This window comes from Rhipicephalus sanguineus, chromosome 4 (genome assembly GCF_013339695.2).
Source record: "Rhipicephalus sanguineus isolate Rsan-2018 chromosome 4, BIME_Rsan_1.4, whole genome shotgun sequence".
NCBI lineage: Eukaryota > Metazoa > Arthropoda > Arachnida > Ixodida > Ixodidae > Rhipicephalus > Rhipicephalus sanguineus.
Window position 1 is genome coordinate 92,924,922 of NC_051179.1, and position 18,513 is coordinate 92,943,434.

The 18,513-nt window shown below is 46.8% G+C and overlaps 1 protein-coding gene across 1 annotated transcript in view; it reads right to left on the reverse strand.

The window, feature by feature from the left end:
• Positions 1-776, reverse strand: part of LOC119391397 (neprilysin-1-like) — a 42,524-nt gene extending 41,748 nt beyond the window's left edge. The window contains exons 1-2 of the mRNA XM_049415276.1: positions 679-776; positions 166-284 (exon numbers count right to left, since the gene is read on the reverse strand). Coding sequence (XP_049271233.1) covers positions 166-284; positions 679-776 — 217 coding nt within the window. The remainder of the gene's footprint in view (positions 1-165; positions 285-678) is intronic.
• Positions 777-18,513: the final 17,737 nt, after the last annotated feature.

Below are 18,513 nucleotides of genomic sequence, written 5' to 3' on the forward strand. Positions count from 1 at the left end.
ACGATTTTCGAATCGAATACGAATATTTCGAATGTAATGTTCGACGAGTGTTCGATACTTTCGAATATTCGCACACCCCTACTTAATTGGCTTCGTCAATACACGTGTCACGAAGGCGTGTACCCGCCCTTAATTAGACACAAAGAAATATTCGCGCAAGCTTACCGTCCCTGGTCGAGAAGCACTTGAGCATGATGATGGTCATGCAGATGAGCGTGATGACTATCAGCACGGCGATGATGGTGACGCACGTGTTGAAGAAAGAATCCGGCTGCTTCCCGGAACTGCGAGCCGCAATTTGTTTCTTAGACGGCGCGTATAGGTTAGTGTTGGCAATTGATACGCTGATTCGAGACGAAATCTAGGGAAGTATGCCGCTTTGAAAACACCGAGCAAACTAAATTGCACCCCCATGTACGCTTGAAGTACCAGTACGTTAGGAAGCACGTGGTCGAGTTCCTGCCCAGAGCAGTGGTTATGCTGCCGTGGCTGCTTTATATTAAGATTTCGTGAACACAGTAACGTATTGATAGCTTTGCCGCGAAGTTGCGGACGCCGCTTCTTAACGCAGTAAACTGATACAACAGCATGGCGACTACAATTACCTCTAAGCCACATATTCACTGCTACGGTTAGGCTGCTTCAATGTCATAAATACGCACCCGGAACGTCACTGACCTCTGCTCCAGAGTAACGACCGAACCCGCGTGCGGTGTACCTATAACGTTGACGTGACGACAGCAACCTAACTTCCCACCGTGCCGGTACTGCAACATGGTGGTTTCAGTGACGTAAGTGCAAGCAAAGACACCGCTCTCGTGAATATTACCACCATTCGTGCCAGTGGTGAACATTACCAATGTTTCCAAACTTCGCGCACAAGGAAAGGTCGGTAATGCGCGTTTTGTGGCACTTTCTCAAATCTTGGCTATTCTTTGGCTGATGTCACAATGGGTCGCAACCTCTTACGCGGCTATTGGCGATGGTTCTGATTAAGTCACGGTAAATGAATAGCTTAGAACAGCAAGAAAATTGCAAGCATGACCTTTCACCGCGATGGCGTTAAAGAGATCTTTTCGCAGAAATTCCGGTGTCGGCTGCGGTCTTTGGTTGTGAGCGAAAAATCAACGTTGTCCGTGAGCGAAAATTCGAGGTAGATGCAAATAAAAATAGGAGCCGGACGGCGTCCGCACTTTGGCTTTCCTTGCGGCACGGTTTAGGTGTCCAACGAGAAGCGAAGCCAGGCTAGCGATTGGGAAGGCGACACGAACACGGTCCGATTATGTTATCGCGTTCTACTCTTTTGCACGGCAGAAGCGTAGAATCGCGCCAGGCGTCAAACCATGTCAATTGTGTAACGAGTGGATGTTTTAACGGTCCACCCATTACAAAGCGCTCCGGCATAATAAATCATCATTGTCAGCAACAGCATCAACAAAGTGTGCAGCTGCGCACATACGCGTGTTGCTTTACGGACACGTAGTGGTAACCTCGCCGATTCGCAAAAGGAAGAATTATGGCGTAGTGGGCACTACGCAACTGTACTTGCAGTAGGCATTCTAGGATAGTTTGAAACGGCCATTGTTACGCGCACAGACGTTCGTTTCCTTACGGCAGGGTTGAGGCATCCAGAACCGGCTAGCAATTGAGAAGGCGATGCGCACGGGGCCTGCGCGATTACGCTATCGGTTCTTCTCTTGAAGGCGAAGCCCAAGCGTTTTCCAAGCTTTTATTAGTGATTTATGTAATGCTAACTCTTAAAAAAGACACCTTGCATTGAAGCGACAAGCGAAAAAAAAATCAGCTTCAGCTTCGGACTTTCAGTCTTCCCGGAGTTGCTGTATACGGCAGTGGTTTTCAGCCATGAATGTTTCAGGGGCCCCTTGTGGACCGGTGGAAGTGATCGGGGGACTCCTTTCAGTGAAAGAAAGAGGGGGCCAGAAATTAACGACATGCAGCGTGAAATAGGTGCCTTTTATTTATACCTGGCAAAAAACGGTAACTAAAGTGCCACACCAATTCGATCTCAACAGCTTGCCGATTAGTTGTACGGTATGCAACCCCATTCAACCTGTTTTAGCTGCGCTTGCTTTTCAACTGTGCAAGCCTGGAAAAAGCATGGTATGCATATGTCGTAGACATACCTGCCAACCTGGCGGCATAGAAATTAGTAAAACTTTCATGCGGCGGGGGGGGGGGGGGTGTAGCCAACCCACTATGTATTGCGACAGCAGTTATATGGACAGTCTCGACGGGTTTTTGGCGTCGCCGTCATGTCCTTCCGGTATGAAGTCCAAATTGATAAGATCCCCCCGCGCATTGTATGTTCTACCGCGGGGTAAAAGCGCGCGAGCGGGGGCGACGAACGCGGCCGAAGCAGAGTTCAAACGAGCCGGCCCATTTCAGTCGATCGGAGGGTGCATGCGATAACATCACCCCGCTCGGGAGGCCTGCCGTCGAAGCAGACAGGAAACGCGCCGCCCTTCTTTAATGAGCCTTAAAAGACGCGGGGGGGGGGGGGGGTGTCGCGCGAGGAGCAACATTGAACTTTGAATCTAAGGGCGCGGTCGCGATCGCTGGCGCGCGCTATCTCGAAAGGTATCACAGCGGGCGGCTCGTAAACCCTTCTACGTGCTGCGCTCTCAACGCGAAGTGACTATGCGGAGAGCTCCGCTCTCTGAAGCGGCCGTATTCTCTTACAACAGCGTTTTGTAGTTACGCGAGATCGGTTACAAAACAGTTAGCTGCCAGCCTCACTTCGTGTAACGCTACAATGTATTGCTATCGCATTCATTGCGTCGCCCTTGCGGTGAAACTGTGACTTCTTTTTGGTTTCAAGTTCGGAGGGTTTCGCCTCTGGCGACAAGCTTAATCATGTTTTTGCAACCATAAGTAAAATCGGTCAGAGAGTAATCAGCAACAACTCAATTGGGCGACAATTTATTTTTGCAGTGACTTTGCTGTTGCGGACTTTGCCCGCTTCAGAAAGTTCTCCGTGTAGCTTTGCTCAAAGCAAGTTCCACTCTGGTGCCCTTTCACCATCAGCAGGCTCTCGAGAGTTTCTTCACAGACAAGATGAGCGAAACTCCGTTCTAGTTTTGTTGACAGTGCTGAATATTCTCTCGCATTCCGCATTACGGTGGGGAATGAAGAGAATGCCCAGCATAACCAATAAAATTCTGTGGAACCTGAGCGATCCGTCAACACTTCGAACAGCTCCCAAACGCGCCCACTGCACGTCGCACCTGGGCTTAAACATAGCAGTCCTACTGCGTCGGACGCGGCAGCCGGTCATACGAAAAGCGACACGAACAATGTAGTCCTCACCGCCGACCCGCGAACAAAGCCCAATGCCACATGTTTGCGCTTTGCGTACGCGCCAAGGCGGTATGGATTCGTAGCCACCCCCCGAGAAGACGACAGAAGTCGCTAAATGTTGAAGCAGCTGCTGCCGATGATGATAACACAGCGCCGTTTTCGGGGCAGCTCCGCGACTAGCTACGGCAATGCGCAGTAGCTGATCACGAAGGCCACGCTGTTTTAATGAACTTTTAATTTTTTTTATCGGAAATGATATGGTTTTCCGTAAAATTTCAGCTAACATTCGTAAAATCGTAAGCGAGGTCGAAATTCGCACATTTTACGGAAAATTCGGAAGAGTTGGCAGGTATGGTCGTAGAAAACTGCAACCAGAGCTTTACAGCCATCTCATGCAGAAGGGGACACACAAGTCAGCTCCGCCGCAATACAAAAATGTTATGCGGTGAAGCATAAAAAAAATCGGAAGGGGCCGCTGTCACGGGGTATAGTGCGGCTCCAAAAAACGCGTTTTTTTCGACCATGTGTATCGTGGTCCCTATCTACTCAACTTCAGCACTATCCGCCTTATGTCGGCTCACGTTTATACTCACATAATTCAACGCACTAGCGTTCATATGCCAGCTCAATCTTTATTAATCAGAGGCGCTCAATCTTTATTGCTCTTTATATCAGCTCAATCTTTATCATCTCAATCTTTATCAGCTCAATCTTTATTGATCCCCCCAGCAAACTCTTTCACGAGAAGTTCTTGATAAAATACTTCGTGTGAGTCATCTCTTTCAATAAAAGTGTCCTTACTAGGTTGAAACCACTGATAACTCGTATTTGAAGATACGAGATCGAAAGGCGCCAAGTACTATAGAGCACCGATTATGCGAGATATTGGTGTTAAAGAGCATTGACACCTTGGTCGAAAAAGCTAATTATACGCCGCTAACGGACTGATGAGTCGACTCACACAGCCTCAGATCGAGCCCTGAGTCCGTGTGAGTTCGAGCGATTATTTTGGTGACTTTAAGTTCAAGTGAGTCCGGTTGAGAAGAATTTTGGTGAGTGTGAGTCCGAGTGAGCCTTAACTGCAACATATATTCCATGAGTAAGTCTGAGTGAGGTCCACACGTTTTGCCAACCTATGATCGTGGACCCCCAAATAGTTTCGCGGACCCCCATTTGAGAATTAGCTGTAAGTAAGACTTCTGTGATGCGACGAACACTGTCGCGATACGTTAGGCGCACAGAGCATGAGCTCCGTATAGCCGACTACCACGAGAAGTCGTCCCGGTAGCGTAGACAAGCGTGGCAATGTCGTACCAGCCAGGACCGCCAGCTTCGATCAAAATTTCGTCATTGATGGCGTCCGTCGACCCACCAACATATAATGGCAAAAACAGCCATGACATTGCATTCCACGCAGGGCGTGTAACTATTGCGATGCTTTATAGTTGCTGTTGTAATCAACTGCCTGTTTTCAAGCTGATGGATATAAGTAGTCGGAGTACTCTAATCTTCACTTAGCAGATTGCGTAACGGCATTAGCTCATTATCCTCTTTGATACACCTTCAAGCATATTATCCACGTATTGAATTACTTGCATATAAAATTTACACCTTTAGGACGTTTAAATTGGTAGCAATCATCAGTTAATCATTCCGCTATCAAAAGCGTCACCCGCATTATACGGTGATGTGTGGAATACTCACACTTTGGCCACAGCTTCTAGAAGTCTTGCCTTGCTATGTAAAAGATAAAAAAAAAGAAAAGGAGACTGAATCAGAACTCTTACTAGACAACATGTACTACGCTTCGCCTCAATAACTGCAGCGTCATTTCATGCCAAACGTCCCAGCCAGTTTGGCGACCATCTCAAATATGATAGAAAACAATCGTGCTGATTTCTTCATTGAAAACAGTAAATTGCTAAGGTATTTCCGAGAGAAAAAAGACTTGGTCACGTGGGAGCCTTCCGAATTTCGCACAATGTCGTAAGAGTGACGTTTGTAAAAAAAAACTAATTTCAAGAGTATCATTTCTTGTTCAGTGCCAAAATTGGTATACATATTAAGCAAAAGTGCTTGCGTAAGGTGTTAGAATCTCATTAATATTACTATTAATACTACTAGTAATATTAGAATAATATTACTAGTAATATTACATTAATATTACTATTAATATTACTTCCGTAGAGTAAGCATTGATTACTGGGGTATCTACACATAGCGCGGTATTACAAGGGAAAAAATGGAAACATAGAACATTTTGGCAAACTTTGTAGAGGCGTATATGGCAGAAAAATTGCAGTGATATTAATGAGATTCAAACACCTTACGGCAGACGCTTTTGCTTAATATGTACACTAATTTTGGCATTGAAACAAGAAACGATACTCTCAGAATTAGTCTTTTTTTAATAAGCGTCACTCTTACGACATTCTGCGAAACTCGGAAGACTCCCACGTGACCAAGAATTTTTTCTCTACAAAATATTTTACCAATTTACTGTTTTCCATGAAAGAAATCAGCACGATATTTTTTCGATGACATTTGAGATGGTCGCGACAATGGCTGTCACGTCTGGCATGCAACGACTCGGCACACTCAACAAGCGCTTGTCTATACACGATGAACCAATGTTTTCTCAGTTTTCTATGTTGTGAGATTGAAATAAACAAGGTCACAAAACGTCGTCGAACGCGTATGAGCTTATTTTAGCATTGTTCGTTTAGTTAATACGGATACGTACGATATGACAAAGGTAACAGCCCAAGATGGCGGCATTTGAAGGCGTCCGTAAAATAGTCTACGGGATCTGTACCGTCGTGTACAACACGCATTCACTAATCTCGAATGATTACACGAGAACACACGATCCACATGTGTTCATACCGAGCATCAGATATTTGCCGCGTGCGGCATGCCTAATTTTTCGATAGGGGTGCGCAGTTCTATTGTAAACATTTCATGTAGTCTGCTGAGTCCGTGTCGCGTGACTTTATGGCCGGATATGGCGTTATTAAAGCAAGCCGCGTCTATTTATTTTTTTACTGCAGAAGCGAAGTGTACGCGCATTCTGTAGTATACATGACAGAAGAGCCCGTCCTATACACTGCTATACAAAGCTCGCCCGGTCAATGCCAGAATATTACAGGAGTCGCGACTGACCGCGCGATGACCGCGCAGGTCATGAGTCATCTGATTGGTTAATTGAGCGAAGGTTACCCTGCAATTATACCTGAACCCCCAAATATGCTGGCTTTTCGTTACGCCTAACACCTTCAAATTTTAAGGGTATAGGATACAATCGTTTATGGAGTCTAATCAAAAGGAATAAAATGAATACTCAGAAGGAATTAAAGGAACACAAGTGAAAGTGAAAATTCGCGTTCTTAGCGACTTCTTGTGGCAAAGAAACATGATCACAACTGCGACTATCAACGGAGAAACAGCATAAAATTAACCTTAGACCGGTGTAAAACCAGTCGTGTCAGTTATGACAACTTTAATAAACAAAGGACGGCACTCAGTGTATAACCCGCAATCTATAACTTACTCGTCTATCGGGGACGAATGACCCTTCGAGGGGCTGCAAAAAGTGGACAAAAAGTATTTAGTACGTCTATGCAAACTTTCAGAACGAATTCGCCGATCGATCGATCAATCAATCAATCAATCAATCAATCAATCAATCAATCAATCAATCAATCAATCAATCAATCAATCAATCAATCAATCAATCAATCAATCAATCAATCAATCAATGTGAGCTAAATAAACCACTCGTTGTATCACCTCCCTGTCACCCCATCGGATAACGCGAGGACCAATACGACGATAGCTCAGAATAAGTGAAGAGAAGCCATTGAAAAAAAGTGTAAAACTTACGACTGAACGTGAGCCTTCATTTCTTTACCCGCAGTCTTCCGTGGCGATCCGAGACACAGACTGCATTCAAAGAATTTAACAAGGTATTTTTTCAGCAAACATTCTTCAACGCGTATTACTAAAGATACTAAGAATATTTAGGAGCAACGGTTCACAGCCTTTGTTTAGCCACTAAGAAATGACTCCTGTTGATAATTTGTGATGTCAGGCGCAACACAGTGCGTTAGACGCACGAATGCCAGGCTACAAAGTAGGCTCTTACGATAGCAATTTTTAGAACGCTGGGCAGGGGGCATTCCTCACTTCCTTCAAGGGACTGGCAAATGCTGAACAAGCTTACAGTGGTGAGTGAGTGAGTGAGTGAGTGAGTGAGTGAGTGAGTGAGTGAGTGAGTGAGTGAGTGAGTGAGTGAGTGAGTGAGTGAGTGAGTGAGTGAGTGAGTGAGTGAGTGAGTGAGTGAGTGAGTGAGTGAGTGAGTGAGTGAGTGAGTGAGTTAAACAACTTTATTAGGTTCACAACAGACGCGAGTAAACCAACGTCACCTGGCTCTTGCGGGCCCTCTTGCGGTCCCTCTGGACGGCCAGTTTGAGAGGTCTGGTCCTGGGCCTTAATGAGTTTCTTTATTTCCTCTTGGGCGGGGGACTGGCAGAGGCGCAGCACCCGCCGTACATGTTCAAATTCCGCATAACCACCACACAGGGGGCAGTCCAGGCTTGGGAGCCATTCGGGGTATGTTGTGCAGAATTTTTTTTTTGGTGGGGGGGGGGGGGGGGGGTGGGGGGGGGGGGATATGGTTGTTCTGACAACTGAGATTTCAGATAGAGTTGGCATAGATTCATCGTCGCATCTAAGACAGCCGGTATATATATGGCTTTGATCATCTTAACAAAAAGAAAAGAGAATCCTTCTTGGTGCAGACGACCAGAGGGAGGTTTTCTTCCTTGCGAATAAACTTGGACACCAATTCCGACAGAAATTCCGACACTTCGCAACAGAGCTCCGACACCGATTACGCAAGTGCTTCATAACGGGTTCCTCCGTTGTTTCATGAGTGTGATCTCAGTTTCCGTTTTTCTCAACATTAATGACTCCATTGTTTTAAGGTTATGAAATTCAAGCGAAACGAAAAAAAATAAAGAAGTACAAGCAGGAAAATCGGTTACATAGGCGATCTTCCTAACACACCTGTATGAAAGTACTTTTAGGTTGGAGTTGTTTTTAAGGGTGAGTTGCAGACAACCCGGACGTTGTTGGTAATAATATCTAAGGCTGCAGGCATACGAACATTGACGATGAAGGAATTCTGGGTAATAGATCCTATAAGTTAACGCTACATTAAGGGTTGTCAAGTGACATCAAGCACTCCGATTTCAAAAGATGTAGATTATTAGATGCATTTGCACGGATAAGAGAACAAGCACCACTCACCGTGAGTCGCAACTTTCTTTTCTTCTTGCGATCAATGATTGTTACCCAGTACTCTTAAGGGCGTCGAGATTTAGGCAGTGTCGAAACTATACGTCTTCAGTAAATAACAATTTAATCAAATAAAAAGCTTGCACCGTAAACATATGGGTGCAAACGGCTCCTATAGCTATAACAATCTATGTCGAATCAAAATATTCCTCGATCATAATTAGGAATTGTAGAACAATAATTAGTGAAAATAACGAAAAGAAATGAGGGCCAATTTTTAACTAGCTTCACTTTGCATTTTTCTGACAGCATTGGAAAAGCTTTGAAACATTTTTTAAGGAGAAGCATGAACGTAAATAAAAGTTGTGGAGGCGAAAAGAAAAATGTTTGAGACTCGTGTACTTAGATTTAGGTGCACGTTAAAGAACCCCAGGTGGTCGAACTTTCCGGAGTCCTCCACTACGGCGTCCCTCATAATCATATCGTGGTTTTGGGACGTTAAACCCCAACATTTACTTATAAAAAATATTTTTTTCACCGGCGGAGCTATTTAAGCCGACCGTTAGTGCGCGCAGAGCGAAGAGAAAGCTATCATCATCATGAACCGACACGCGCTCTCTTCATTCTCTTCTTCCTCTTCGTCCTCTTCTTCATCTCCTGCTTCGCTCCCAGAACACGGCGTGGGATGCAATCACTCTGATGGGCGAGGCAACGAGTACAGAGAGAGAGAGACAGAAAGAGAGAAAGAGAAGTAGGGAGAACGAAAAGGAAGTAAGACAGAAAAATTGGGTTGCAATTGATGTAGTTATAAATCCTGCGCTAAATGCAACTCCACTACTGTGGAACCTAAGAAAGAGTGAGAATCAAAGAAAGAGTGAGAAATAAATAGAGAAAGAAAGAGGAAGCGAGAAATAGGGAGAGAGAGAGAGAGAGAGAGAGAAATAGAAATAAGCAGACACAAAAAAGAGATAAAAAACAGAGAGGAAGAAAGAAAGAGAGAAATAAAGAGAAACGAGGCAGGCCGCCCAGCTCCGCACTTCCTTCACGCTTGGCACCACTAATGCGAAGCTGCCTTAAGCTTTTTTTTTCCTCACTTCACCCAAACGCAAATGGAAATAGTGAAATTATGTTGTCGTTCGCCTAGTCACTGCGGCTCACACCCCACTGTGGGCGATTGACCGAGAATTGGGCGGTTTTATAAGTTTACATAAAACGTAATATATATTGTTTTACGTCCCAAAATCACGATACGATTATGAAGCACGCCGTAGTGCAGGGCTCCGGAAATTTCGACAATCTGGTGTTCTTTAACGTGCACTGACATCGCACAGTACACGAGCATCTAGCGTTTTCGCCTAAATCGAAATGCGACCGCCGCGGACGGGATCGAACCCGCGGCCTTCGTGTCGGGCGCCGAGCAACCCCACTGCTCCACCGAGGCGGATAGCGTACAGAAAAACGCATAAATAGTGTAATTTATAGAATATATTAATTACAAGTTAATGAACAGGAAATTTAGGTGAACGATAAAACTTTGAAAAGAAACAATGCTTTTATTTAAAAAAATACATGACTGCCTAACTCTTCTTTTTCTGCCCACGCTCCCGTAGTGGGCAGGAGTGTTTTCTTGCGGAGAAGCAACAATAGAAGAAAACAAGACGGCGGAGGACGTCTTCTACTCAGCCATGTCCGGAACAGCACTCAGGACCGTTCGAAAGTCCCGTGAGTCGACTACGTTATGAACAGCCTTTATCTGCTGAGTCACCGCAAAGCGTCGATACGACATTTCGTGAACAGAGGTTCCTTTCTGCAGTCGTTGTGAGGTTATACTCGGTTAATGTACTCTCCGGTTAATTACTCGTCGGTTAAGGTACTCGCCAGTGTAAGACGCGCCTGCTCTCTTTTTGCCTTATCTCTCGGTGCCCCGTAAGATTTTTTTTTGCAACGGTGCACCACTTGTACTGTAGACCTTCTATACTTTAACATCAGGGGCCGAATTTGCAGAGGCTTTATTTCGTAATTGCACTCTTGCCATTGGCCAGCTGGTTCCGCTAATGATATGTCCTGCATCAGAATTGGCTCAAATATTCTCCTATTAACAATTCTAGTGTGAGACTGCACGTAATCTGGCAGCCTTGTGTCACATGTTGATGTTGTAGTGATTCAGTTTCGTAGCTGTCCTAGGCGCGTGTGCACCATTGCTGTATTGATGCCGCATGATGCTGCCTATTAAAGTCACCTTCGTTATCTAACCGCCATGTTTACGTTTTGAGCCCTCACACTAGCGTAAGGAATTTTCGTGAGTGCGGGCCCCGATAACGTTGATTTAGGCCATAGCTGCTGTCGAGAGGCTAATACAAGAGGAGCGAACGTCAAGTGACCGATGTCAGGAAGAACCAGGCCAGAAGAGAGACACGAACGGCATTATCCAAGGACAGGGAGCTACTCCGGTAAACGGACCGGAGCCAACTGGTTCACGTGAACCACCGAGGCCAGTCACGCCCACCAATGCGCTATGATGGGATCGGGGAAGTTGTCATGGGCAGAATGAAAACGGCATGTCACTCTAGGAAAAAAAAGCCGAGTATTTGGGAAGTATTTATGCCACGGAACAATGATCGTCATCTGGCTTGCTCGCGTTTCCTTTCTTCGAAACTCGGCTATCGCCACTTTCCTATCAAGAATGCTATGTCATGCTCATAACGCGCTCACTGTTGGTGACCAGGAAGTGCCGAGACCACAGCGACAAGGAAAGCATGCGATATAGATGAAGATTATAGTTGCATGGCAGAAATACTTCCCAAATACTCGATTTTACCTTAAGGTGTAGGTGCCGTGGGTGTAGTGCTGTTTTTAGGTATTTTCGTAAAAATAGTTTTAGGGGCGTAGCTCCTCTTAGTCTAACCTTGTCAGGTCTCCGTTGTCCGGCGTAAACGGATCTCCCGTATGATGCAATAGATGGCGCTGTCTCATAGAAGTATGCTGTACATGGCGAGGATGGAAAAAGCGCTAGAAGGTAGCAACATTGGATTTAATTTGTCACACAAACAGGTCGGAGCGATATGGTTGAGCAGAAGTTTCCAGGTCTATTTTATGCTGATGATATTGTCTTATTTGCGGACAGTCAAGATGATATACAGCGACTGGCAGATATATGCGGAAGGGAGTGTGAGGCTCTAGGACTAGGATTTAGTGCAACAAAATGTGGATTGATGGTATTCAATGATCACGGAGACCATACGGTCTTAATACAGGGCCAAAAAATACCGAGTGTAAGCGAGTACCAGTACCTCGGAGTATGGGTAAATGATGGGGATAGATATATGGAGGTACAAGAGAAAGCATCGGTAGCAAAGGGAAAGAGGAATGCTGCAATTATGAAGCACAGAGCTTTATGGGGATACAATAGGTACGAGGTGCTTCGAGGGCTGTGGAAGGGTGTGATGGTCCCGGGGCTTACATTTGGGAACTCAGTGGTGTGCATGAAGTCAGAGGTGCAATCAGGAATGGATGTAAATCAAAGGACGGTGGGCCGCCTCGCGTTGGGCGCTCACGGGAAGACGACAAATGAGGCGGTAAAGGGTGATATGGGATGGACAGGCTTTGAAGTGAGGGAAGCTCAGAGCAAAATGAGATTCGAAGAGAGGCTGAGGAAAATGAAGAAGAGTAGATGGGCAGAGAAGGTTTTCAGGTATTTGTATAGAAAAAGCGTTGACACGCAGTGGAGAAAAAGAACTAGGAGGCTCACCAGTAAATATACGGCTAGCAGTGCGGGCGATATGGCAACAAGGAGCATTAAGCGGAAGGTCAGAGAGGCGGAGAGGACTTATTGGTTGAGAGCGATGGAAAAGAAGCCGGCTCTGAGTAACTACCGAAAGGGAAAAAAGGAAATAAGGAGGGAAAGGTTTTATGATAATTCAAGGGGAAGCGCTTTACTGTTTGAAGCAAGGTGGGGCTGCCTTAGAACGCGTAGATTATAAAGCGAGATTCAGTAACGAAGAAGAACAATGTACATGCTGCGGGGGAACTAAGGAAACGATGGAACATGTACTGATTGAATGTGGCGATATTCACCCAGGTATACGTGTGGGCACGAGTCTACATGAAGCCTTGGGTTTTAGAGACAACAATGGAAAGTTGAACACGCCCGCGATAGAAATAAGAGACGGTTAGAGTATTGGTGGCAGAAAAGTAGAGATAAAGTACAAAAATAAATAATTGGGAAGAAAAAAGGTCATTCTGCCTTAAGAGGCAGAGAGATGGACCGTGAATTTATATTTTTTGGTATAATAACATAGATTTAGTCAATGTAGATAAGGCATTAGGACAACATGAAACAAGGAAGTTTTTTTTTCTTTCTTTTTTTTTCTCATTCGAGCCTGGTGGCAGACATGTCACCGCCCCGTTATAAAGGGGACGCTCATAGCATCCATCCATCCATCCATCCATTTCTTTCGTCCAATACGTGTGTATAAGCCACTCAGCTTCCTTGGTGCCGAGAACACTACAGGCACACCATACCTGACAGCCACCTTTTAGGGGGCGAAGCTCCTTATAGCGGCACCCGTTCGTCCCGTCGTAGTGTGTAACCAGTCTTAAAAACGGAGGGGGCGTGCACACATGAAGGCTCCCTAAAGACAATGCGCTGCGACAGTACGTGATATGTATCGCCCTCTCCTCTCCTACGCTTCCCCTTCTTTCTCCTCTCCTACGTCCTCCGGGGCTAAAAGCTGCCGTGAGCAGCTTGACTGGACCGAGGAGGCGTTGTACATGACAGCGCGATAACAGTAAACGTTTCGGTACAAAACTAAAGCGAAAATTTGACACTCAGATAAATGCTTTACGACACTCAGATACATGCATTAAGAACATGTGCCACATGTTTCCTGACGTAATATTGGCGCAAGTTCGACGTTAATTTTAACTGACTGAAATTTTAATGACTTGGTTGCCTCATAGTGTAATGAATGCTGTGAAACAGATGGTATTACGCGATACCTCAGTGAAGTTTGTCAGCATATTGAAGTGACCAGCTGCATTTCGTCGCTAATCTCCTGCGCTGCAGCGAATCGGTCATGGGGTCACAAGCTGACCTCGTCCCTTGCTGGTTACGGTCGTCGACTGGAGTCCATGTCGACCATCATGAGACCCAAGACGAGTCCGCGGAGAAAGTCCGGCGGCGACTTCCACACAACCTTCTCCGCTTTGTACCCGAGGCGAGTGCTCATTCGTTTCATTTATTTTTTTAAGGCGAGTGCCTTAGATGCCTCATCAAACGCGAAAATTGACCGTCGGCGGCTTCAGCGTCCCGCGGCGGCGGGTCGACACGAGTGATGCAAAAAATCATCATCATGTTAGACGTTGCCATATGACGTCATCATGACGTCACCGGTCGCCAAAATCTGTGACATCACTATGACGTCACATAGCGTTGCGTCGTCATCACAGGACATCGTCGTTTGGCCAAAGGTGTGCCGATCATAGTGTGAAGTCAGCCGTGATATATTTATTCATAAACCGGATTCAACGATACATTCAAACTACACGCGATAGCTATCTGCGACCAGCGAGCATGTAAACGTATTTTTACTTAAAAGGCGAAAAAAGTTTTTTTTTTCTGAAATGCCTGCCGAAACGCTCCAGGTCCAACGTCCCGTTAAACACGACATTGGCTTCACCAAAGCGACTGCGTGTAGCAAACTGTTTCAACCAGAAGTGATATAAAAGAACGTTAGGCGACAAGAATGCCTAATTTACTATTCGCCCAATCTTTGCGGCCTCTTCCTTGTCAACAGTACACAGAAATGGCAAAAGTAAGTCGCATCTCCAAATGAGGACGCCGTATCGCAAAGGGGTATAATCGCGGCTGCTCACCTTTCGATAAGAGCCCATATTTAGAACATGAATCATCACGTTGCATTGGTTATCCATTTTCCGCCTCCCTCATTCGCGAAACGCAGCATGGACTTCAGCGATTCGCTGTGGGACGACCGCACCCCCCTGGAACAGCTGCTGCTGATGGGGCTGTGCTTCGGCCTGTTCCTGCTCATGATCAGCGCCACGTACCTGGCCTACTTCTCGCACACGTATAACCTGCCCAGCCGACGACACGTGTTCGGCATGGAGTTCGACGTCTGCACCAAGGAGGTCTGCGTTGAGCACGGTACGACGTTGAAGTTCGCTTGCTGGCAGGAAACTTAAGCAGCCCGGTTAATTATAGACCAGAAGCTATTTGATTGCGTGAAAGTCTTTTTTTTTGCCCTGGTTTTCTTAATTATAAGTTCAGAATACGTTAAAATGTCTCCAGTACAGCGGAACGTTTTCTTAGGCGAGAGCTTCAGAACTAATTTTGGCCACACCGGTGTAGTGGACTCGAAAGGCTATGATCGGTGTACTTCCGATTTTGAAGTGCCACAATGGTACTTGCGTGTATACTTGACGCAGGCCCTTAGCCAGGGGGGGGAGGGGGGGCTAGGGGCCCGGGCCCCCCTCCCCCCGAAATTTTGGTCAAGTACGTGCTTTTACCAAAAAATAAATAATAAAGATAGGTGTTTTTCTCAAATAGACAAGGTTTTCAGCAGGTGCCCCCCCCCCCCCCCCCCGAAAAAAAATCCTGGCTACGGGCCTGGCTTGACGGTGTACATGACGTGCCTGGTTCTCACGCAGCGCGCCTGCTCGAGTCCACGTTGAACCGTTCGGCCGAGCCGTGCGGCCACTTCTACGAGTACGCCTGCCACCGGTGGCCCCGCACGGTGGCCGCGGGTCTCACCGAGAACACGAGCAACGCGTGGACATTGCTCAAGCGAAACGTCATCGCCGAACTCGAAGGTGAGCATGCGCTGTGGGTTGTGCTACTTCTGCGGGCATTTCGAGTTCCCTGGCTTTTCCCATAAACGCGACGGTATACATATCGTGTCCTTGCGTATATAGCGAACGCTCTCGTATTTTCGCGTCATATTCCTAGAGGTGCTGCATAATTGAAGTTTATTGCCTACAGCAGTTCACAAGTGCATACGGTGCAGCGAGCCACTTGCCCCATCGTGACGTGGCGCTCGAGCAACGTATAATAATATCTGGGGATTTAACGTCCCAAAACCACGATATGATTATGAGAGACGGCGTAGTGGAGGGCTCCGGAAATTTCGACCACCTGGGGTTCTTTAACGTGCACCTAAATCTAAGTACACGGGCCTCAAACATTCTGGCCTCCATCAAAAATGCAGCCGCCGCGGCCGGGATTCGATCCCGCGACCTTCGGGTAAGCAGTCAAGCGCCATAACCACTAGACCACCGTGGCGGGGCGCGCTCGAGCAACTTGGTGGAAAGCTTCGCACGCACAAGTATTTATGTGTTGTCGGTAGACGGTCTGGTGCCTGAAAAAGAGGCTGTTCTGTTGCTGTAGACTGAGGACCGTAAATGGAATGGGCAATATCAAAATGATAACGGCGCTACACTCAATGAATGATTGAGTACACCCGAGTCGCTCAGCGTTGCCAGTGAGACTCGTTGGACATCGGTGCGAACAAGGCGGTTGTACCGATGCTCACTGTGTCAACGTAAGTGCAGTTACATCTTGCACGCACAGGCCACATACACAGCTCGCCTTGTCGTTGTTGCCTGCCCCCTTTTCATTTCCTTTTTCTTTTTCCGTTAGGCATCATGGGCAGACTCGTCAAGCGGCGGAACGGCGGTGCGAAGCTCAAACCCGTGCAGGAGACGGCAGTGCAGTTCTACCAGTCTTGCACCAACTGGAGTGAGTTGTCATCCAAGTTGCTAATCCTCGTAAGGGACTCTTCTTCGAGTGATGTTAAAAAGAGAAATAACTGGAGGGTCATCATTTATTGTCCGCGCTAACGTCCAGATCACGGTTTTGCTGCGATTTACAAAGGAATGACTGCTGCATTTGCATTGAGTTACGCCTCGAATACATATCCAGAGCTGACATAATTGCTTTGCGAATTCGCGCCGCCTCCTTTTGCCCGAAAGATGCCTGCTGAACGGACTTCTCTTTTACCACGTACGGTTTTTAAGTTCTCACTTTTTAAGCGAAGTGTCTAGGAGTGACATATTTCGGTGGTGGCAGCGGCGTCTGCGGCATAATCCGCGAAAAACCCGGCGCTCGACTGTGTACAGAACTGCGGGTGTACAGAAACGAGACCCCCGAAGGTACGCCGGGCACATGCATGCGTGCTTGTATGCGAAATTTTCCAATAATTAGTGCTCTGCTCGATCGCGGGCCTACCGGCAATCAGCCGTTTCTTATAAGGAAATCTGGTCTTTTATCGAAGTCGCTTGTCATTTCATGTTGTCCCATTTCGTTGTTGCATTGTTTCACGTATGACCGTCGTTGTTGCCTGTAGCGACATAAGTGTCGCGCTGCTAAGCACATGGGTGAAGGTCCAATGCCCGGCGTGGAGGAATGAAAAAGTTAGGACAGAGCGATCCTTAATACGATTGAAAGAAAAGTAGTAGGTCAGGCTCGCACACGCCATGCTTCGCTTGCCTCAGTACTGCCGAGAGGGGAAGGGCTCATAATATTTTTTTATGCATACAACTGCAGCTGAAAAGCCGGAAACTGCGTTTTCTGTGTCCGTCTATGCGTTCGTCTGTCCGCTCCGTTTCGCCGACGATAAAGGCCTCACAGAGTTGCCGTCAGGCCATAGAATGAAGGGAAACGTAACTGAACTGAATCCATCGGGAATTGATATCGTGCTTTTGCACTTGGGAGCACGACGCCCTGACACTCCAGCTATCCCGTACATCTTTTTTTCTTTTTATTTAAAATCGAATAGCTTATTCCTCCTTCTTCGTGATCGACTGCCAGGATTTGTTAGCTGTTAAAAGGAGAACGTAGCGACGTATGAAGAAGGAAAGTGTTGCCACAGAGGAGGTGCAAGCAGGTAGGCATGAGAGAGGGAAAAGGGGCAGGCCTTTTCGCACTTCGCTGGTTGTTCAGAAAGGCCCTGAAGCCACACGCTAGAGGTTTGCGAACCGCAAAGATCTCGAAAAGCGGCCGCCCAGAGTGCTGTGGCAAAAAGCGAACACAAGTGCGCGACATTGACAGAAAAAGACGGAAAAATGCAATCATACGTTTTAATCATTATTCGCATAGAACGCCCCCGGAATATCTCACGCGTTTCCTGTTCTCTATCTTGTATTATCCCACTCGCGACTTTCTGCAAATCTCAACCCAGGGCCGTAACTAAAGGGGGGGGGGTGAGGGGGTTCTGACAACCCCCGAAATTTTTTCATGCTTTACCTTTTAGGGTGATACTAAAACACTTGCACGCGTTCACAGCGACCACCAGTTGCCAAAGTTAGCCGTTTTGCACACAAACACCCCCCGAAAAATATTCCTGGGTACGGCCCTGTCTCCACCTACTCGCCCAGCTGCACCCCTTGCTGAACACAAGTGAACACAAGTGAACAGCTGCAGCGGATCTCCTGTCGCTTCGTTCCTTTTGTGACTTGTCTCCGCGCGCTGGTTCACACGTAAACATGAACTATCACCAACTCGCCCAACTTTCAACTTTACTGGCCGGTCGTAGGCGTGCTCAGAGTCCTCCATTAGGGTATGTTTCGTCGCAGCCCCCCCCCCCCCGCCCCCTCCTCTCGTTAGACGAGCTCCGCCATGATGCAAAAATGAAAATGCAGCGATGACGTACTTCTCAGGGAGGCCTGTCATTGGTCCCCAGCTTTCTGGTGTGAAAGGTGGGAAGTAAACAGTTGTTTGAATCCAACATATGGGGTCCTTGGACGCCATTATCGTCAAACAAACGTGCGTAGACATAACCCTGCGTATTGAAAAATGACGTGAAAGGTCCGACTCAGTAAAGCTATTGGGCAGAATTGGCGGCCCCCTTTACATAATTAGGTCCTCCCCGCCTACTCCACCCG